Here is a 20,361-nt window from a genome sequence, read left to right as displayed (position 1 = left end):
CATACACTGTTCCCTACAAACGCTTGAAGGGGAAGTACCGAAGTTTCAAAGCAGAAGCTTAATGTCGTTTTCGAGTGAGGAAGTCTCGTTTGATCGTGTTATCCGACAAAAGGTCACCTCCGTCTCCGGATCAACCAGAACTCCCCAGAGCAAATATAGGTAGTTCCGAGTGTGATTTGTAGTGCTAGTCATCCTGATGCTCAGAAAGCACAGGGTCTTTAATAGATCGATTGTGGCGAGCGATGATATTTGAGTGGTCGGGGAGATGACGAGCCGGAAGACTTCTTTCCCCGGGTTCACTTCCATCAAGCTCAGAGAACCTTCATACCTAGCGGCCTAACACATCCTGAACGCAATGGCAAGGGAAAGAAGCTATGTATTGTTTTGGAAGCCTAGTCAAATAATGCGTTACCTGTGGAATATCTCCTCGTCAGGTACAGAAGCTGACTACCTAGTAAATACACCCTAGTCACAGCTCCGAAGAGCTTCTACAAGAGCCACCCTCACTAGCCAACCATCTACATCCCCCAACAGCTCTAGATCTATGATGTTATGCATTCCCATCCTGGCCATGGCCAGACGAAAAGCCCCGCCCATCACTCACCCTCCGCGCCTCCGCCCACACCCTCAGCTCGGCATAGTCGCGACAGACACGCTCGGTGCCCCATCCGGTCACGCCGCCTAGCTTGGGGTCCACGGGTTCGAATGTTGAGTCGGAGGCACACATCAGGCTCTGGCGCAGGTAGTCAAAGCAGTGCCGCATGTGCGGTTCGACTGGTGGGCTATCGGGACGTGATTCAAGGTGCGGCTGCGCCTGCGCGTCTGGACGCGAGTGCAGGGCTTCATAATAGTTTTGGTAGATTGACCACTTTGATGCGCAGGTAAGAGAGTGCCAGCAATCCTGCTACCATTTCCCGATGCAAGATATACCAGAGTGGATCTGCAACGTACCAGGCAGTGGAGTTGGTGGACGGCGGACAGGGTATAAAGGGTGGGCTTTCCGCTGCCATGTGCATAGCGCACGGTGCCTTGTCCGACTAGGGCCATCAAAACTGGAACTAGCGGTTCAATTGGATCAGACTATGAAATAGATGCTCACCAGGAACAATCGAATCCCACGCGGCAATAGTATTTCCATCTACCCGCGGATCATCGCCGAACGTCCGATTATAGACAAAGACGGCTAGGGAGGTATTGGATCGTACTTCCGTTTTCATGGCTGCAAGCACAAGTGCATGATGCGGTGCGGGTGTTCCAGAGAAACAGGATTGCAAAGGCAAGAAATGAATAGGTCAGCATGAGGACGCCGTGAAATAGCCATGGCGCTAGCCTCCGTCTGAAGCCTGTTTTGACTGCGGAGGGGACTGAGGACGGAAGCTGGTGGTCGTCATCTTCGTCTTCGCCCTTGAGGAGTGGTTTGAAGTCGCTCCCGTTCTCCATGTTCGTTGCTCTTGAATTTGGTTCAATGATTGTGCAACGGCCTTGAGGTAGTAACGCTATGTTAGATTGATGTAGCAGAGTTAGATGCTAGCCCCTCCGGCAATCTGACGAACACTCGAGACGAAGTGTATTTGCAAAAACATACTGTTGAATACCACCATCAAACCGGTCCAGTTCAAAATGTGCCGACTAACAACACCTCAGCTCATGACGACGGCTCTCGTCAAGAAGTGTCAGGCATGGATAGACCTAGACGAAACGGCCTCAACCCGGGCAAATCGAACAAGGTCCCCCTTTCTCTACAGGAGATCTTAAGGCTATCCACAGACCGCTACTTACTGAGATGTCGCACCGTACAGGTCTGTGGAGGCTCCGACCGGTCTGCCCAATGTCCATATAAGCCTGAAGCGCCCCGACCCCAACTTCGGGCAAACCATTGCAAGAATAAGCTCAAGCACTATATCCATCGAAATGAAGATTCCGAGATCTCTGATCCTCCTGGCTGCATTCGTTATAGCCGTTCATGCGGCGCCCCTGGGCTCAGCTGCTTGTATTATCCTTTCCCCTCCCCAGATGTAAATGGCAGGATGCTAACTACAGTGAATGTGGAAGCCGACGCCGACGAAGCTGTGGTTTATCCGGCCAGGGTTAATCAGTCGTGGGTGAATGTGGAGGCGAGTAAGTTCTAGCAAGCGGAGCGGAACAGAGCGGAGCAGAGCAGACCCTGACGGACTTGCATAGGAAATGCGTTGCCATCGGACGCTGACGAGGCGGTTGTGTACCCGGCCAAGGTTGATCAGTCGTGGGTCAATGCAGAGGTGTGAACCTGTTGGCTTTTTGGTAGCGTATAAAGAGGGTCGAATGGCATACTTCCAGTTATCCATCTAACCAACCCACCATGTTCATCCACAAACTCTCCTTCCCCCTCTTCCTCTTAGTCGCCATCACTGCGCTCCTCGCTCTGAATACTCTCCTCCTCCTGCATCTAGCCAGGTTAGAGTACGCCTGCAACTGCGACTGTGACTTTTCTCCCGTCCACCGCTCACACTACGGTACATTCCTTTTCTGAAACAGTAGACATCACTCACTGACACTCTCCCTACCTTTTCTAGCTGGCCTCGACAAAACTATTCTCATCCCAATCCAGCAATCAACCGAGTACACAACCTCAAACACAACACTCGTCACCGAGCTCTGGGAGTCCCTAAGCGGGGACCCCGGCGTCGTTGCCCTCCCACGCCCCTACGTCTCAGAAAAGCGTCTCCCCTACGCCATGCGCTTCCCCTGGGACACCACTAAGGACGTGTACCTGCTGCAGGGGTTCCACAGTTTACACTGCCTGGTTAGCTTGCTTGTGTCCTTTCCCTTTTCCTTTCCTTCTTCCCTCTCTTTTCTCCCTTGCAGGTATCGAAAACAGGAGCACGTCAGCGAACCCTCTTCCGGTATGCGCACGCAGCCGATCAGGCTCTTCCACAGCGCATCGCTTTCAGACACGTCCTGCACTACCTTGACCAGCTGCGACAGGACGTCCTCTGTCATGCGGACGACACGCCGCGGTACGCGGGGTTCCAGACGGGGAATCCGCCGGGGACGGGGGCGGGCCACCGAACAGCCCAAATAACATCAACCTCCCTTAACCTAGGCCCTCAGCATTGGAAACTCCTCCTTCCTAACAATCTCCACCCACTGGGGTCTAGGCTCACAGCTGGACGACCTCTCAGGAAAGCAAATCATGCACTCCATCAAATGGGTATACCTATGCGATTTCTTCGCGACCCTGGCGCCGTGCGTCGGCCGCGTCGCCTACGCCTCGCTGCTGCTGGGCATCCTTCCGCCTATTCGCTGGCGCTCGCGGTTGCTGTGGTGCATCATTTGTATCCAGGTTGTTGTGGACTGCGGCACCGTGATCATAAGCGCTTTACACAGTGCAGGCCGCTGAGGAAGTACTGGGATCCGTCGGTACCGGGGAGCTGCTGGCCGCCGGAGGTGCAGCAAAGCACGGGGTACTTTCAGAGCTGTAAGATTCGTGCTATTGTATATGTATACCATATGGAGTGTACCGAATGGCTGACTCGTGAAATCGCAAAAGCCGTCTGCTGCGCGGTGGACCTCACTCTCGCCGTGTTTCCAGCAAGCCTGTTCTGGAGCCTGAATATGGAGTGGAAGAAGAAGGTCTCGCTTTCGTGTCTAAAGGGGCTGGGTCTCTTGTGAGTCTGCGTCCGCTCCACCTCTTCCACCTCATGGGCTATACTCTAGCCCTAGAATAATGCGCAGTAGATTGATAATCGAACCCAGTGCAATGATCGCATCGATTGTGAAAACCGTGCAGCTGCGCGCCATCGCCGCAACAGACGACCTCACGCACGCGATGGCCCACCTCGCCTTCTGGTGGACGCTCGAAGCAAACCTCGTCATCCTCGCGGCTTCAATCCCGACCCTAAGGCCGATCGTCCACCCGCGCGCCCGCTCCCAGCCAGCTACCTCGCCCGGCAGCCAGAATATCCCACTTTGGTGGGGGAGGCTGACTTCGCCTCTCTGGCGTGGACCGAAAGGGGTCGCAGAGGAATCTGCTATCGACAGCTTCCAGCTTCTGTCGCTGAGTTCCAGGGAAAGTAGGCGCGGGTCCCAGCCGCTGGAGCAGGGTGAGGACAGTGGGCTGAAGAAAGGCGCCATTAAGAAGACGACGACCATTGGCATTGTGTATGAGGGTCCGGGCGATGCGGAAGCAGGCGCAGGCGCAGAAGGAGAGGGATTGTCGCCTTGGCCGCCGCAGCCGCAGTTGGGCGGCGCTGGCTCTCGTCGGCCGTCCGGGCAGTGATGAACTGCATTTGACGTGTCTCCGGCACCGTAGTGCATCTCATATTCTTGCCCCCCCGTGCTATGCTGTGTTTGTATAAAAAACTCTATTTACTAGTCATATAATACCTAGGCTATATCTAATTAGTCCGTGTACTAAGGTCATGGCCAAGTTGGGCTTATCTGTAAAGCTGTCGAAATAGGAAGGGACAATCGAATGGAATGGTTGAGTTAGGAAAGTGCAACCCGGGCCGCGCCTAGGCCGTTTGGTATTATATTGTACTTGATATAACAAAAAGTATCTATTCGAACAACAACCGCAGCTCCTCAATTCTCTCCTTTCTCTTCCCTTCTTCGCCACCTTCACCTCCCATGCCTAAAGACCCTGCGATCCCCATCTTTCGCTCTTGAACCCTCAACATTCGTCCTTCAATGGAATCTTTCACGATGAACCGGACCACGTTCACGTCCCTAGTTTGACCCATTCGGTGAACACGATCGATGGCCTGAGCTTCAATCGCGAACGACCACCAGGGATCCATCATGTAGACGTTTGAAGCGGCAGTTAGATTCAAGCCGACACCACCAGCGCGGAGGGAGATTAACAGCACCGTGGGTCTGTCTTCGGACATTGAAGCTGATGTGGATTGTCTGGGTGGTTTGGGTGTGGTTGAGGATGTGGCTTCAGCTTCATCGAGTTCTTCCCGGGAAAATGTCTCCTCTTTTGTGAACTTGGCAAGCACCTCGGCGCGAGCTTTTTGGGCCACTGTCCCGTCGAGACGAACGTGATTAATACCCGCCTTTGTAAGCTGGGGTGCGATTAGATCTAGGAAGGAGGTGAACTGCGAGAAGACGACAGATTTTGTTCCCGGTGGAAGGCTAGTGAGATGTGTGATGAGGGCGTGGATTTTGGCAGATGTCTGGGATGAGGGGGATAGGGGGTTTATTCTTCGTAGTGAGATGCGGGTTGGTGGCTGAGAGGAGGAATAGAGGTCGTTTGATTCTGTTGTCGCGGATGAAGGAGGAATGTCGGTGGGTGTTGATGAGGGCGAATGGGAATTGTATCGAACTACCTCGAAGATATCTTGTAAGTTCAAGTCTGCGCGGCATGAGAAGCACCGCGGTTGGACGTTTTTGTCAGTTTGATGCTTGATGTAGTCTTCCAGGCATTTTTTGCACGCGCTGTGCCAGCACGAGGTTACGGCGGGCTCGATCATAGGTTCCTCCGAACAAATGGGGCATTCACCACTGGATTCTGTTTGGATCTGACGTAGGGCATGCGCGGTAAACTTGTGTAGGGGGTCCTGAGTCTCGTCGGCATTCGCGTTCTCAGTGCTCGCTGTGAACCTATCGATCAAGTCCTGCAGGTCCATATCGTCCTTGAGCTCGTTGGTTTGGTCGGCTGCTGCAGCAGCATCTTCCTCGTCTGCGACTATGGCCTTGTTGCGGGTTAGGATAGGATGACAACAGGTTTGGCGGAGACGGAGCAGCTGTGCGAAGATTGTTGAGTAGGACTTCAAAAGAGTCCCGGCCTCGACGTTGCTGTTGAACGTTTGCTTTGCTCGGGTATATATGTGGTTATAGATCTCTCTTTCCTGGTCAGAGAGCTCGATTTCAGTGATCGTTACTGTCCGCTGGGGCAAGGGCACCAATGGCTCTCCCTCGGGTGTCTTCATTGTCTTAGTACGCCGAAGAACGAGTGGCTCGAGAACGGTCTGTACAACACTAAGTGCACGTACAAAGTCTTTCGACTCGAACGGCGTCGTGATAAAGGTCTTCCAGAAGGAGAAGTTGTTCCATGGCTCGACCTTGAGGAATCTCACCAGACTGAACAGATCTTCCAGACGGTTAACAATGGGTGTTCCTGTCAAAACCCATCTATGCGTCGCCTTGAGGTCGTAGCATGCCCTTGCCGTCTTGGACCGTCGATTCTTAATTATATGAGCTTCGTCGAGGATTATACGGAAGAAGTCGACCGAAAACAGATTTCCTGAGGAAGAAAACCCTGATGCTAGGGCTTGCTGTGTACGATGTTCCGCTAGAACAACGCCATAACTCGTGACAATCACATTAGGAGCTGCGGCATTTCCAGCAGAGCACAACTCCCGTAAATTGACAGATTTTTCGTTGCCGTAGTACAAAAGGACTTTCATTGATCCTTCGTTCGAGGCTTTCAAGGCCTCACTTTCCCACTGTGCTAGTAGAGAGGTCGGTGCAACCACCAAGGTTGTATACGGAGCCGGTACAACGCCAGAGTTAGGTAGCCTGGTTAGATCATGGCTATTCACTTGACTTGAGGGCACATTTCTGTGAGAATGAATCAAACTGAGCATCTCGATCGTTTTGCCCAATCCCATCTCGTCGGCTAGAATACCGCCCAAGCAATGCTGTTCCTGTGCTGGGAAGTCAAGGCTCAGCTCTCCAGAGTAAGGATTGACGTAGAAGTGGTCTACTCCTTCGACACTTGGCAGATACTTGTCCTCGACGTCTTTAACAGGCCAATTGTACTCCTCCCAGAGTGGGTGCATCGAAACCTCTCGACCAGATTTCTTGTCCTTCTCCTTGGACAGCATCCAGTAAAGGGCCTGTTTCTGGTACTTCCGAAGACTCAAGGAAAAAGTCGGCGGCGGCTGGGCTTCCGGCATGTTGAAGTCGAATGATTGTGCTTTCTTGTAGAGTGCATCCAGTTGGTCTTCCTCCAGCTCCGCGTCCTCCTCTTCCTCAGAGTCATTTCCAGAATTTTTGTCCTTCTTTGCCTCCTGATCTGCCATTTCGGCTGCGCGGAGTAAACCTTCTTTCTTTTGCTTCTTGGTTGCATCGTCTTGTGTGGTGGAATGGAGACCGATTTCATCAAATAGCTGAACAAGAGCGACCTGGCGAAGACGGAGTTGTTTTTCCTCATTGCTTTCCTGGTCTTCGAAAATCGTCGTCGCTCGATTGTCATCTGCTGAATGAGACAATATCTTTGGTTGAAAAGCTTCTATACGTAAATAGCACCAGAGCTGTAGGTATATAGTGTCGTTCACCCTCAGTCGTTCCGGAGCAAATACACAAACTCCTCGGAGCTCACAGATCTTCTGGTCAAGTAGGGTAGAAACCCACTCGGCCGTCTCTCGAGGTAAGCGACCGATCTCTTGCCCGGCGTTGTTGGTGAAGCGTGTAAGAACATCTCCTTTCTGGTTGACTCGAAGCTTTCCATTTCGCCCGCGAGTGGAAAGAGGCTGTGACCGTGCACGTTCAATATTCACCTGGTCCCCATGCTTTACAAGTCCAACCCCACTTCTTGTTGCCCACGCCCCTACCCCGAACGCCCCAATGTATCTCCGAGGTGGTTGGGTCTTTGTGGGCTGGGTTACCTGATTGATAGGGTCGGGAGATTTTGTTTCTGGTGTCGGTGTATGCGGCGTCGTGCCGATCGGAGGGCTGGGCTGTGCAGGAGGTCCACGGGATAATAACGTTGTTTGGTTCGTTCCGCTTGAAGCTCTCCCTGTCGTCTTCCAGGACCCATCAAAGTAGACGTTAATTGCCCGTTCAAGGTTGCCACCGGCCACTCTCCGGAGTTTTTGCAGTACATCCTGCGAGACTTCCTCGCCAACAATGCTGATAAACGCCGCTGTATCAAATCCAGCAATATCTTCCTGCCCTAACGACGAAATTTGCTCTAAGTTCTGAGGTGCGGTCGTTTGCGGTACTTCTCGCTCGCCATTGGAGAGGAAACGATCTTGCGAGCTTATTGGAAGCGAGTGTGAGCCATTGAGACCATTTTCCACGCCTGGTCGCGAAGGAGATGGTATAGACGCGTCGGGACTCGATGTCGGGATTCCAGGTTCGGCGGCGGATGACGGAGCAATTTGAGGGTCGTCGACGAAAAAGCGCCTTTTCTTAAACGGTCGGTCATCAGAAGCATCGAAATCCATCATGTACAGGGTATCTTGTGAGCAAAACAGATAGAGGAGGTGGATGGATCCGACTTCGAGTGGCTGAACTCGGATGGTCGATCTCGGGAGACGCGCCAAAACCGACGCGAAAAAAAGTCATTAAGCTCGGCCCGACGTCATTCGGAAAAGTACACCACCATCTCCACGAGGGAGTGAGCCTTATATTATCATCCTCCCGGCCTATCATTGAGCTTACATTGATAAGCTTGATATTGAGGCTCACTTAGAGGAGCTCTTCTTGCCTTTGTTCGTCCGGCAACAGCTCGATTGTGTTTTTTTAAGCTCTACCCAAGAGCTTCCAGGCAACACCTTCACCACCACCATGTCCTTGTTAAAGGATGCGATGCGGCCATGCAACCCAACTCGGCACTTACACAAGCTATATCTCTCCTCAAAGTCAACCAAGACCGCCAGGCGGCATTACAACACCCCCGTCGCCGGCGCCGCAGAAGCCGAAGTCCAAGCCGCCCAAAAATACTGCCTTAACCTCCTCGAGTACGCCTCCTCTCTTCTCCGATCTCTCTCAGTATAACACTAACAAGAGATGGTCTAGAAAATACGACCGCCCCTCCTACACCCTAAGTACCTTCATCCCCCGCCCATCCCAACGCACCTACATCGCCCTCCGCGCCCTCAACTCCACCCTCTCCCTAATCCCCGACACCACCAGCTCGCACACAATCGGCCTCATGCGCCTACAATTCTGGCGCGACGCAATCTCCAAAACCCTCGCCGGAAACCCACCAAAAGAACCAATTGCTATCCTCCTCGCCTCCGCAATCGAAGACTTACACCACCGCAGTGAAGGGCGCGCAAAACTGAGCAGGAATTGGTTGAATCGCATGATAAACGCGCGCGAGCAAACTCTCACAAACGATCCTTACACGAACCTTGAGGCGCTGGAGCAGTATGCGGAGAACACGTATAGTACGTTACTGTATCTGACCCTTTCGGCGATCCCGATGGCGAGCGTTACGGCGGATCATGTGGCGAGTCATGTTGGCAAGGCAGCGGGGATTGCGGCAGTTCTGAGGGGCTTGCCTATCGTCGCGTTTCCGCAGCAGGCGCAACAACAGCAGGGTCAGAATGCGCAACTACAGGGAGGGGTTAAACAGGGGGCTGTCATGTTGCCGTTAGACGTTATGGCGCAGGCTGGGGTGAAGGAGGAAGAGGTGTTTAGAAAGGGTGCTGAAGCGGAGGGGCTCCGTGATGCGGTGTTTACTGTTGCAACGAGGGCAAGTGACCATTTGATTACGGTGCAGCAGATGCTGAGCAATTTACGGGCTGGCGGAGATGTCGGGCATGACTTTGAGCATGAGGGCGAGGAGGACCATCAGTATGCTGCTGCTGGGCGGAGTAGTGAGTCGCCGCTGGAAGAGGTGAATCGGGCGTTTGGGGTGTTTCTGCCTGCGGTTTCGACGCGGCTTTGGTTGGATAGGTTGGAGAGTGTTGATTTCGATATCTTCCGGCCTGAGTTGCTGAGGTCCGATTGGAAGCTTCCATGGAAGGCCTATATGGCTTTCAACCGGAAGACTTTTTGAAGTGCATGATAAGATGTACAATAAATATAGACTGTAATATACAACCGGGTGCACATATCCCACTACCCGCTTCATACGAGTCTCTGTCGTAATAGTTCGATATCTATAGCGCGACAACACAGGAAAACGAAACTCAGCTCTGTTTGGTTTCCTTCCGCCTTCTCTGCCGTCTCGAGCTGGAGATGAGCCGCCTTTGAGCCAAAAGAACAAAGTACCGCTGGAGTTTGTCACGCCTATAGATCGTCAGTATTGTCGAGAGGGTAGCAAAGGGGGTCTCACATCAAGATAAGCGTAGTCGCAAAGACGAAGGGCGGTGCAATATACCAAAAATACCTAATCAATCAGCAAGATCACGCACATGATACATGGCTTTACTTACGAGTCGCTATGCTCCTGGACGCCTGAAAATCGCTCAAAGTTCATACCAAAATAACCCTATTCAGTATCAGTATTGATTCTCACCACCAGGGCGGGGTTGGACCAACCGTCAAGAATGTAAGAGGAAGGTACAGGCAGGTCACAAGCGTCAACTGCTTCATGCTCTCGTTTTGGTATGCACCGATCGTGTTGAATATCAAGTCAATCATGTTGTCCGCTGCCCGTCTCATCTGATCATATCCTTCAACAATAGTAATGCAATGATCCAACGCATCGCCCAAGTATGTATGGCACATAGGGCTTATTGAGACGCTTGTGCCACCAAGACTCATGAGATTGGGAGTTGCGATTCCAATATGCCCTTGCGTGGAGGATGGTGTGGCAAATCCTGGGGGTTTAAGAGTAGCTAGGCCAGGCGTGCTGACTGGCTCAGACCGATGATCTCGTAGAGCATTGATAATCGTCGCAATCGGTTGCATGACGCTGCGCAGAATGGCTATTTCAGAGGTCAAGATGTACAGCATCTTGGACTGGTCCACGTTCGGGTCGGTCAAGACGTCAAGCTCCAAATCACCAATCGCATCCTGGTAAGCCGTAGTTACAGGTATTGCCAAGTCAATGATGGCGTCTAGAATAGCTTGTACGAGCATGCTGGCATCGCATGACTGGCGCAGAATAGTCTCTGGTTGGGTGAGACGCCTGGCAATGGGTGCCTCAATATCTTCCGCACTCGCTTCGAAGAACGAAGTTACGGTGTTATCAGCGTGCAGGAAGATAGAAACCTGTTCGAGCGTCACAGCCAGGCCTTTTGCTGCCAGTACAGCATGGCGCTCCATGAAAGCGATTCGGTCCTCGTTCGGCCCTCCTCGGTATCGCTGAATACTGCGCGCAGTGCCTGGCACATCAGTAATGTCTCCAAACTTTGTAGACTTTCCAGAGCCGTTAATGCCAGGTCGAACACCAGCCCCGTCCTTGTTCCTATTTGCGGATTCCTCTTTTTTCCGCGGCCAGAAAACGTCCTTCAAGGCTGCTAGCACCAAACGCCGCTTCGTCGGCTTTTTGATCGACGTAGACCTACTGCTCATAGTAGAACTTCGCCGCTCTGGTCTCCAAGACTCATTATCGTCCATCTCCTCCTCCTCCGAGTCACTGTCCTCCTGCCGCAGATTTATCAACTTTTGTAACGTGAGAACAATATATGCATGGTCAGAGTACCAATCCACCTTGGTACGATTGGTCTCATTGATCAAATCTTCGATCGCAAGTCTGTGCAGGCCTTTCTGGTTACCCAAGACTCTGATAACGTCCCAGCTGAGACCATTGACGTTGATCCATCTACATTGCACCCAAGGCTCTCGCTCCCTTGACATGAACTGTTCTATCGAGTCATTGTCAAGTGCGTACTGACGCATCTCGTTTTGAGAAAAGTCCACTACCGTGATGTCACATCGCCCGAGCAGATTTGTGGATATTGAAGTCATCCATTCCGCATTGTAGGCGGGAAGAGGTCTTGCAGGGTCAATCCCAGGTTCTGTTCCTGGTTGCCAATTTGGGTCATGAGTAATAGTGTCGGGTCGATATGACCGAGCAGTATTTGCACGTCGTGCACGATACCTGATCGTTTCCTGCGAATTCGGCCGAGCAGGAATGGTCTGTTGTTCTGGTGAGGTAGGCTCCCATGTTATGGGGGAAGCCGGCTGACGAGGCGAGTGGGGATTGGCCTCTATATCATGCACGGAGTGAGACCGCGGAGACGGCGTACGCGCAAATGTTGCATGATCAATGGAGTGAACACTCATATTGACGGGTGTTTGAGATGTGATATGCACCTTGCTCAGAAATAGTAGCCCCAGAGTTATTCCCGGATAAGGGTTTGATTCGTGGTAGAGTGGCGAAAAAGCGCCAGTTTAGTTTCCATTCAAATGCTGCATCGTCTATCAAGCTGGAGATGACGATGTTCCAGGAGACGAAGTCTCAATCCCAGTGACCGGATGTTTGTAGGTCAAAGCAAAATTGAAAAGCTTTGAAGAGCCTAGTGTGAGCAACAATCATTGACAGATATCGTCTCAGAGACAGAAGATATATGGAACATCCGATTCAGGTGAAGTCCTGGCGAACTTGATGTTGTGCTGGACCCTGCGCATTCCTTGGCATGGTGGAGGCCCGCCCGCCGGGCTTCAGTTCAGCTGCCGTTTCCCCATTCAGAAACATGCATCCTGCCACGATAACTTAACTATCACGTGCCTCTCGACTTAGCACTGGTCCTTCTCACAACCGTCTCTTCAACAAAAACATTATTGAGCAATGACCTACAGTGAAAGAGCAATACGAGTGGCCCATCCTAGGAGCATTGACAGAGCCAGAGCTCTACACGGCCGGGCAAGCATCATTAGATAAAAATTATCTGTCATTCGATGACGACGCGGAATGAGCTACTCGTCTGGCAACCGCCCATGAAGCCGAGTTGCCTGTTCTCTCATAGCTTAGTGGTCTTCCACAGAGAGTACTTTAGAAGGGTCCGGTAACCCGAAATAATGGAAATCCGGAGGACCCTCGCCGTGCTGTTGAATACGCACGGAAGGCTCTGAACTTCTGAAGAAGGTATCCACTAAGAATCAACGACGAGGCGAGCAGCAATGCCCTGTAGTAACTATACGCTGGGTTTCTCCCTCATGGGGGTGCCAAGGCGCACCCTGAAGCTCCCGAATGCCTCGTCGAAAATCACGTTTTCCACGAAAGATAGCGGGGTCAGTTTCATTCGTGATTTGATTTGGTGTCTTGGAACTCGTTGAAAGCGGGATGGTGGCTTTGAGGACCTTGTTGAGACCTTTGACGCTGATAGAGATTGTGTTTCGCATGTTTCCAAGGGCCGTAGTCTTATGAGGCTCTGGCGAATTTGAAGTTGAATTTTGATGACGAACTTGAGGAAATCCTTGGGGATGCTAGGAAGGTTTAGGGGGTTTTTGGTCGAGCAGAAGAGGACGGATTGTTGCTGCCATTCTCGCCTGCTTCGTCTTCTGATTACGCAACGGCGTTTTCAAAATTATTTACTGAAGATACTGGCAAAGGAAGGTAGAGATATTGTTGGGTTGAAGATTTTGGTTTCTTGAATAATGGGCACTATTTACAGGCCATTGGTAAACCTATGTACAAGAGGTAAAAGCCATTTGATATGCTGTCTTGGACTGAAATGTTTCTCCTCAGATGAGTCATAGGGGTGTAAAGCAATCCGAGTAAATCGGAGAAGGGTCCTAGAAGTGTCAAGAACTGTGTGTAAAGAGGCAGCAATCGTCGTAGGATACACTGTCTGACTTTCGGTGATGATATAGATATTGCCGAAGTGACTGCAGGTGACCACAGCACTATACCGTAATGATGGCTGTCATGTCCGGAAGTGAAGGTTTCGGGATGGCGGGTCACTTTTATCGCCGGGCTTCTTCTGCAAGGATAGGCTCCTGCGTGGTTTTGCCATTATGTGCCGTTCTGTCGAGTGATCCAGGGCATATTGTTGCCCTGGACTCAAAGCAATATCTCAAGATGCGGATCTGTTTGCTGCTAAATCGGCTCTCTTCTTTGTAACAAGCTTGATCTGCAATGGAACAAGGTTCCTCTTCGGCCCTGGTGTATCCGCTCGTGCAAGAGGTTTTCTGCATTTTGGACATCCCGCTCGAGCAGCTTTCCCTGTATGATCGACCAGTTGCTCTTCTTTAGACTTTAACCAGTCGGTGATACACCTGTGGCAGAATAGATGGCCTTGATATCGTCAGTACAGTATGCTATACCCACCACCAAGGTCACATACCGCATATCGAGGCCGTAGCGTCCGTTGGAGTGTCCATGCAAATCGGGCAGGTGTAAGCCGTCAGCCGAGACCGTGCACTTCCATTCTCACTGGACTTCTCGGCCTCCTGCGCAGCAATAGCATCTTCTCTTTGTTTCGCAAGAACCTTCGCAAGCGCTGAGTTCCCGTCCACCTCTGTAAGATCAATGGATTCGATTTGTTCTTGAGATTGCGATGAGGTCGAGGAGATGGTTTGGTTCGTGAGGCGGCGGCGCTTGCGAGTGCCTGAGGGACCGGCTTGCGTTGATGCTCTGCGAGTACGAGGTGGTGAGGAGGCTATCTCGATAGCGGACATCCGACGTGAGGAGGAGGGCCGGTCCATGGTGAGGAGGTTTAAGTGAGATTATCGTTGCCCGGTGTTGGCTAGAAAAGAGTTGCTAGTGCGCCGAAGGTCGTAGTATGATGAAAATTAAAATGGTTCCAGGCGGTTCCTCGAAACGCTGTCTCAACTCATGGTGTTGGCGTCCGCCACTTCATTGTCCGGCGGCTCTCAGGCATTATTCTCAGGCAAGAACAGTATTCTGTCAGCCTTATCACCTGATTGATAAAGCAGCTATCCTCATACAGCAGGCGGTAGCAGTATCCGGAGCAAAAATAGTCCGGACGAGATTGCCGGGATGGTCTGGAATTATGGAATCCATCCACGATAGGGAAAGAGCATCGATCTTCCACCAATCCACATCATGACTCCTTGCTAAACTGCTTCAATCCTCTTCACGATATCATGGAGCTCATACGACGACTCTACTATCGGTTGTAACATGCTTAGGAGCTACTTGTCACCCTATTCGAGGGGCGTGACACGTTCTTATCGTCACAAGCTTCGCGTCCGCCCCCTAGTGCTGTTGCATGCCTCGCCACCCTCAAGATGGTACAGCTCGCAAAACGGCGGGAGTGAGCATCAACGCACATCGCTGTCAGGTATGCGATGCTCCTCGTAGGGCATGTAATTCTTGATACTGATTTAATAGTGCCTGCTACTGCTAGATTTAACGAAATTGGCGTCCAGCAATTGAGCGACCATGTCTACTCCCAGATATTTTTCGATAAGACAAAGCCGCCAGATCCGGACCTTGTGGCGCTATCAAAAGACCATCTTGCGCGACATGATTTACTGGGAAAAGCCCAAGAGCATGCGGACCCCGTCGCTTTCGATCTCCCCACTCTTCAAGGGCGAACATTAGATGAACATTTTTTCAAGCTAGGCATGGACTCATCAGAGCCATACCTCACCTACTCCAAGAAATACGCAGTCGTCAACTCCCCGCAATTGCCACGAAAATGGGTCAGGCGCAGTGGATGGATCAAATACAACAGCGACGGAACCTCAGAGCCGGTGGACGCGCCAAACGAATCAATGATCACATTTGATACGGAAGTTATGTACAAGGAGCATCCGTTTGCTGTGATGGCATGCGCTGTGAGTCCTACGGCTTGGTACGCATGGATCTCTCCCTGGCTACTAGGAGAGACCGAGAACGAACTTCAGCTTGTGCCTCTAGGCAATCCTACTCAGCCTCGAATCGTGGTTGGGCACAATATAGGTTACGATCGTGCGCGTGTCCTCGAAGAATATGATCTCAAGCAGACTAGCAACTTCTTCCTCGACACAATGTCACTTCACGTCGCTGTTAACGGAATGTGCTCGCAACAACGACCTACATGGATGCGCCATAAGAAGAACAAAGATTTGCGAGACAAAATCGCAAGTGAGAACAACTCAGTGGAGCTTGCAGCCTTGATCGAGAATAAAATGCTAAGAGAAGAGGAGCAAGAGCTTTGGGTGGGAAGGAGCTCGGTCAATTCGCTTCGGGATGTGGCCAAATTTCACTGCGACGTCACAATCGACAAGTCCCAGAGAGACTACTTTGGCGAGCTTGACAGGCCCCAAATCCTAGCCAAGCTAGATGAGTTGCTTGACTATTGTGCTGCCGACGTGGCAATTACTCATCGCGTCTACAAAAAAGTCTTTCCCAATTTCCTTGAGGTTTCACCGCACCCAGTCAGCTTCGGCGCTCTTAGACATCTCTCTTCTGTCATCCTGCCAGTAAACGAAACTTGGAAAGAGTATCTTGATAAAGCCGAGTCAACTTACCAGAAAAGACTCGAGGATGTCCATCGAAGACTTGTCGACTTATGCAATGAAGCGCTGAGTGTCAAGGATGATCCAGAAACATACACCAATGACCCCTGGTTGCGACAGCTGGACTGGTCCGGCCAGGAGATTAAAATGGTCAAGGGCAAGAAGAAAGGCGATCCTCCTCGACCAGCCGCTAGGCAGAAGAAACCCGGTATGCCTAAATGGTACAAGGATCTATTTCCGACAAGTAATGCGGACTTGAACCTCACGGTCCGTTCAAGAATTGCTCCCATCTTCCTAAAGTTATGCTGGGATTCTCATCCCTTGATCTGGTCCGACAGGCACGGCTGGACTTTCAAGGTTCCGCGCGAACAGGCTCAGCAATATGAGAACCAACCCGTGACCGCTTGTGATATGTCTGAGGAGAAGAACCTCGAGCTTCAAAACGACACAAAGCACGTCTACTTCAAACTTCCACACAAAGATGGGCCGCAGGCGCGCTGCGTCAGCCCGTTGACCAAAGGATATCTGCAATATTTCGAGCGTGGCACCCTATCATCCCAGTACGCGCTGGCCAAGGAGGCTCTGGAGATGAATGCATCTTGCTCTTACTGGATAAGTGCTCGTGACAGAATTATGGGCCAGTTAGTCGTCTACCAGGATGACGTGCAGTCCGTTCATGCGAAGAAGGAGGATCAAAGTTTAGGATTCATTTTACCTCAAATTATCCCCATGGGTACTATCACCCGTCGAGCTGTAGAGAACACATGGCTCACGGCAAGTAACGCCAAAGCCAACCGTGTCGGCTCTGAGCTCAAGGCAATGATCAAAGCTCCACCGGGCTATGCTTTTGTTGGTGCTGATGTTGACTCCCAGGAGCTATGGATTGCAAGTCTTATTGGTGATGCTCAATTCCAGCTTCATGGAGGAAATGCAATCGGGTTCATGAATTTGGAAGGTTCAAAAGCTGCAGGCACCGACATGCATTCACGCACCGCGTCAATCCTAGGCATCTCACGAAATGATGCTAAGGTTTTCAACTACGGCCGTATTTACGGAGCCGGCGTCAAGTTTGCCGCCACCTTACTTCGTCAATTCAATCCTTCAATGTCAGAGAAACAGACACAGGAAGTTGCGACCAATCTCTACAAGGCTACCAAAGGTGCTAAAACAACTCGCCGCCTACTGAGAGAGGATCCCTTCTGGAGGGGAGGCACAGAGTCGTTTGTCTTCAATAAGCTAGAAGAGTTTGCTGATCAAGAACGGCCACGGACACCAGTGCTGGGTGCCGGCATCACCGAAGCCTTGATGCGACGCTTCATCAACAAGGGCAGCTTCATGACGTCTCGTATCAATTGGGCGATTCAGTCGTCTGGTGTCGACTATCTTCACCTGCTTATCATTGCGATGGACTACCTCATTCGGCGGTTCAACATCCAAGCTCGGTTAGCCATCACAGTGCACGACGAAATTAGGTACCTTGTGAAGGAAGAGGACAAATATCGCGCGGCCCTGGCTTTGCAGGTTTCCAACGTATGGACGCGTGCCATGTTTTCACAGCAAGTCGGCATCAACGATCTGCCTCAATCCTGTGCCTACTTCTCACAGGTAGACATTGACCATGTCCTACGGAAAGAGGTCGATATGGACTGTGTCACCCCGTCTCATCCGCACAAGATCCCCCACGGTGAAACTCTGGACATCACGCAGCTCCTAGCTAAGAATGAAAAAGCCCGCCTTGATCCAGCAATCACTCCACTCTCACCTCCTTCACCCGAGAAGTACCAATACACTCCTCGCGAAACCGTCATGTCCGCCCTCGAAACCTCCGACAACCCCGCCCTCATAAAAGCTCAAATCACAAAAGATGACAAAGAACTCCGCGAGATCATCAAAGACCTCACGAAGCCAACTACACCAAACCCCACAACCTCAAGTACATCGCCTCGCACCAAAAAAGCTAGTCATCCTGCAGCCGAGCCACAAAGAGCCATGCTAATGGACATCGGCTCCGGTCTATACGGTGGCAGTTTTTCAGATTTCAGTCAGGGAGGCAGGCCTCCTCAAGTCAGTTTCGCCCGTCAAACATGGAAGCCACGACCAACGGCTAGGGCTTGAACCTAGTGCCTGGCTCATTTCGATTGCCGGTTATATTTCTTATGTATATCTTTCTGTTCGTGCGACCTACTCGTTCGTTATTTTTCGCGGATGTATTTGTATGATTTATGAGCTTAGCATGCGGGCGGCGTCTGTTGGCTGAACTGAATGGGGCTGGGCTGAGGTGCGGTTGGAGTCAATCTGAAATGGCATTGGATCGGGTTTGTTGTTCACTCTTACTTCTACTATGATCCTAATGCGCAATGTATATACATATATAACTATCAAATTCTAATATTTGACTCTGTCTACTAGTCTTTTCTTGTTTACCTCTTTCTAAATAACGTAAGATCACGCCCACACGTCATCTCTCACAAATCGAGAACAATCCATATATTCAGACAGACAAGAAAGCTTATGCTCCCCTCTTTCTCCCCGGATCCAACGTGTTCCTTCTACTCAGCCCCTCTGCCCCCCTAATCATCGCATCCCCTTTCTTTCCCAGCACAACTTCCAACGCCTGGATCAACCCCGCAGAATCATATCTCATCCCCACAGGAACTTCTGCCTGAGTGCCATCATGAGACGACATTATTTTTCTCCCGTAGAGACGCAGCGTCTCGATTCCTATTGACGCGAGCTGGTCTTTGTCCACAAGTGGTGTACCCGGACCATCGAGGTGCAGAACGTGGGTTACATAGGATGTGTAGGGAAGCGGGATTTCATTAGCCGTGTTGTGAGTTGAGGGGCCAGGGAGGGAGGGGAAGGTTGTAAGGTCTGAGTCTGTGTCAAATCCACGATTTTTGACTGGGTTCTTCGGCTCAGTAGACCGAGACGGGGATGTCACTGTAGAATGAATATTGCGGCCTCGACTTTCCTCTCCTGCGCGGGTGATTGCTTCGACGAAATCGACGGCGGTGAATGCTTGATCTGGTGGTCCAGTTTCTCGGTCTAAACTTCCGTTTAGGATAAGAATCTTGAGCCGCGCCGGACTAGAAACGATTGCTTGGCCAACGCCCTGCAAGATAAGGCTGGGAATAAGCGACGTGTATAGAGATCCAATGCTGTATATGATTGCCTGTGCGTCACGGAGAGATTCAAGCACACGAGGATTGGCGCGCGGTCTAATTTCTTGCCCGTAGGGGTTTATATACCAGATTCTAGAAATCCGGGCGGGAAGGTCCTCGTTCTCGGATTTCGAGAAGTTGATGTTCTTATTACGGAGGTGTGGGAGGAATCCTGGAGGTTGGTCGTCTTCGTAGAGGGCTGTATCAAGGACGTCAGAGGGCTCGGTGTAGTCAATCGCTAGATCGATATTGATATCAATATTTGGCGGGCTGATCCCATCAGTTTGGAGGGTGATGTTTGGGCGTGGGGATGCGGGTCGCGGTGGTAGGGATGGATGCGAAATGCTATTTTGACCGACGATGATGGTTCCGTTGGCCAGGGAGGCGGAGATATGGTGCGAGAAGTTGGAATTTATTGCTGGGATTACCCGGACGAGATCGGAGGGGACGTCACAGATATTGCTGAGGAGGTAGATGGCGCTCTCGAAGCTGCCGCTGAAAAGCCGTGCGCCGGTAAGGAAGAGGTTACCGACGCTCGCGGAGGAGAAGTCAAAGGTTGATGCTGGTGGGCGAGCGCGTTTGAGAATCTCAAGGTTGAGCAAATTGAAGAAGGAGCGGATGAGCTCCTTCTTTGCCGGAGCCACTGATTTCCAGAGGAAGGACGTTCCATCCACGATGGATAGCCATTGGCTATGGGCGGAGTCGTCTGCTGGTAGTCGATGGTTGAACAGGGCTTTGATAGCAGCACGCTCAGAGTTTGGAGGAGATGGTGGAATCAGGCGAACCAGTCTACCTGCATGCGCATCAGCGAAGCAACATTCTGGTTATCGAGGTGATACTCACTCCTTACATCGCCGATACCAGGACCACCGAAGATGCGAATGAGCTCCGACGATGATCCTCCATTATCACTAATTGGAATGATGTAGCTCAATGGACAGTCCTTGTTCTCTCGGACAGCATTGAACACATCGACCAAGTTGTTCGCAGCACTTCCGCCAGAGAAAACCACCAAGCCCCTGTTGGGAGCAGCAGGGGTGGTGGACATGGCGGACGGCCCGATAGCTCGTTAGTACGACCCAATGAGTTTGTAAATAGAAGATGTTTCTGCGGCCTGGTAGAGAATTAGGGATGGATTGTGAAAGTTAGTTGACGGAAGAAATATATCTCACCCAGAAAAAGA

The 20,361-nt window shown here is 51.4% G+C and overlaps 9 protein-coding genes across 9 annotated transcripts; 4 read left to right on the top strand and 5 right to left on the bottom strand.

Annotated features, from left to right (window-relative positions):
* Window positions 1-550: 550 nt before the first annotated feature.
* Window positions 551-1,217, bottom strand: BJY04DRAFT_212436 (uncharacterized protein; the record flags this gene model as incomplete). Its single annotated transcript, XM_073714583.1, has 3 exons — window positions 551-868; window positions 952-1,037; window positions 1,100-1,217. The coding sequence occupies 3 exons, from the start codon at window positions 1,215-1,217 to the stop codon at window positions 551-553; spliced, it is 522 nt and encodes a 173-aa protein (XP_073577213.1).
* A 694-nt stretch (window positions 1,218-1,911) lies between these two features.
* Window positions 1,912-2,264, top strand: BJY04DRAFT_212435 (uncharacterized protein; the record flags this gene model as incomplete). The annotated part of the gene is made up of 3 exons (XM_073714582.1): window positions 1,912-1,990; window positions 2,041-2,118; window positions 2,182-2,264. The coding sequence occupies 3 exons, from the start codon at window positions 1,912-1,914 to the stop codon at window positions 2,262-2,264; spliced, it is 240 nt and encodes a 79-aa protein (XP_073577212.1).
* Window positions 2,265-2,338: 74 nt separating this feature from the next.
* On the top strand, window positions 2,339-4,258 carry BJY04DRAFT_212434 (uncharacterized protein; the record flags this gene model as incomplete). Its single annotated transcript, XM_073714581.1, has 4 exons — window positions 2,339-2,492; window positions 2,553-2,782; window positions 2,845-3,647; window positions 3,736-4,258. The coding sequence occupies 4 exons, from the start codon at window positions 2,339-2,341 to the stop codon at window positions 4,256-4,258; spliced, it is 1,710 nt and encodes a 569-aa protein (XP_073577211.1).
* Window positions 4,259-4,518: 260 nt separating this feature from the next.
* Window positions 4,519-8,153, bottom strand: BJY04DRAFT_225434 (DEAD/DEAH box helicase; the record flags this gene model as incomplete). Its single annotated transcript, XM_073718211.1, has 1 exon — window positions 4,519-8,153. One exon carries the CDS (start codon window positions 8,151-8,153, stop codon window positions 4,539-4,541), a length of 3,615 nt encoding a protein of 1,204 aa, XP_073577210.1. The 3' UTR covers window positions 4,519-4,538.
* Window positions 8,154-8,517: 364 nt separating this feature from the next.
* On the top strand, window positions 8,518-9,715 carry BJY04DRAFT_212432 (uncharacterized protein; the record flags this gene model as incomplete). Its single annotated transcript, XM_073714580.1, has 2 exons — window positions 8,518-8,669; window positions 8,728-9,715. 2 exons carry the CDS (start codon window positions 8,518-8,520, stop codon window positions 9,713-9,715), a joined length of 1,140 nt encoding a protein of 379 aa, XP_073577209.1.
* Window positions 9,716-9,781: 66 nt separating this feature from the next.
* BJY04DRAFT_1979 (putative CorA family metal ion transporter) lies at window positions 9,782-12,041 on the bottom strand. Its single transcript, XM_073712538.1, has 4 exons — window positions 10,201-12,041; window positions 10,095-10,150; window positions 9,995-10,048; window positions 9,782-9,948 (listed from the first exon to the last, which is right to left on the bottom strand). Exons 1-4 carry the CDS (start codon window positions 11,890-11,892, stop codon window positions 9,849-9,851), a joined length of 1,902 nt encoding a protein of 633 aa, XP_073577208.1. The 5' UTR covers window positions 11,893-12,041; the 3' UTR covers window positions 9,782-9,848.
* A 1,584-nt stretch (window positions 12,042-13,625) lies between these two features.
* Window positions 13,626-14,256, bottom strand: BJY04DRAFT_212430 (uncharacterized protein; the record flags this gene model as incomplete). Its single annotated transcript, XM_073714579.1, has 2 exons — window positions 13,626-13,846; window positions 13,896-14,256. The coding sequence occupies 2 exons, from the start codon at window positions 14,254-14,256 to the stop codon at window positions 13,626-13,628; spliced, it is 582 nt and encodes a 193-aa protein (XP_073577207.1).
* A 220-nt stretch (window positions 14,257-14,476) lies between these two features.
* BJY04DRAFT_1969 (DNA-directed DNA polymerase gamma MIP1) lies at window positions 14,477-18,425 on the top strand. Its single transcript, XM_073712415.1, has 2 exons — window positions 14,477-14,855; window positions 14,906-18,425. The coding sequence occupies exons 1-2, from the start codon at window positions 14,696-14,698 to the stop codon at window positions 18,130-18,132; spliced, it is 3,387 nt and encodes a 1,128-aa protein (XP_073577206.1). The 5' UTR covers window positions 14,477-14,695; the 3' UTR covers window positions 18,133-18,425.
* A 101-nt stretch (window positions 18,426-18,526) lies between these two features.
* Window positions 18,527-20,226, bottom strand: BJY04DRAFT_212428 (gluconeogenesis factor YvcK family protein; the record flags this gene model as incomplete). Its single annotated transcript, XM_073714578.1, has 2 exons — window positions 18,527-19,971; window positions 20,022-20,226. 2 exons carry the CDS (start codon window positions 20,224-20,226, stop codon window positions 18,527-18,529), a joined length of 1,650 nt encoding a protein of 549 aa, XP_073577205.1.
* Window positions 20,227-20,361: the final 135 nt, after the last annotated feature.

This window comes from Aspergillus karnatakaensis (genome assembly GCF_047715665.1).
Source record: "Aspergillus karnatakaensis strain CBS 102800 unplaced genomic scaffold BJY04scaffold_1, whole genome shotgun sequence".
In the NCBI taxonomy this organism is placed as follows: Eukaryota; Fungi; Ascomycota; class Eurotiomycetes; order Eurotiales; family Aspergillaceae; genus Aspergillus; species Aspergillus karnatakaensis.
Note: the sequence above shows the minus strand (reverse complement) of the source record. Positions and strands in the feature narration are given on the sequence as shown.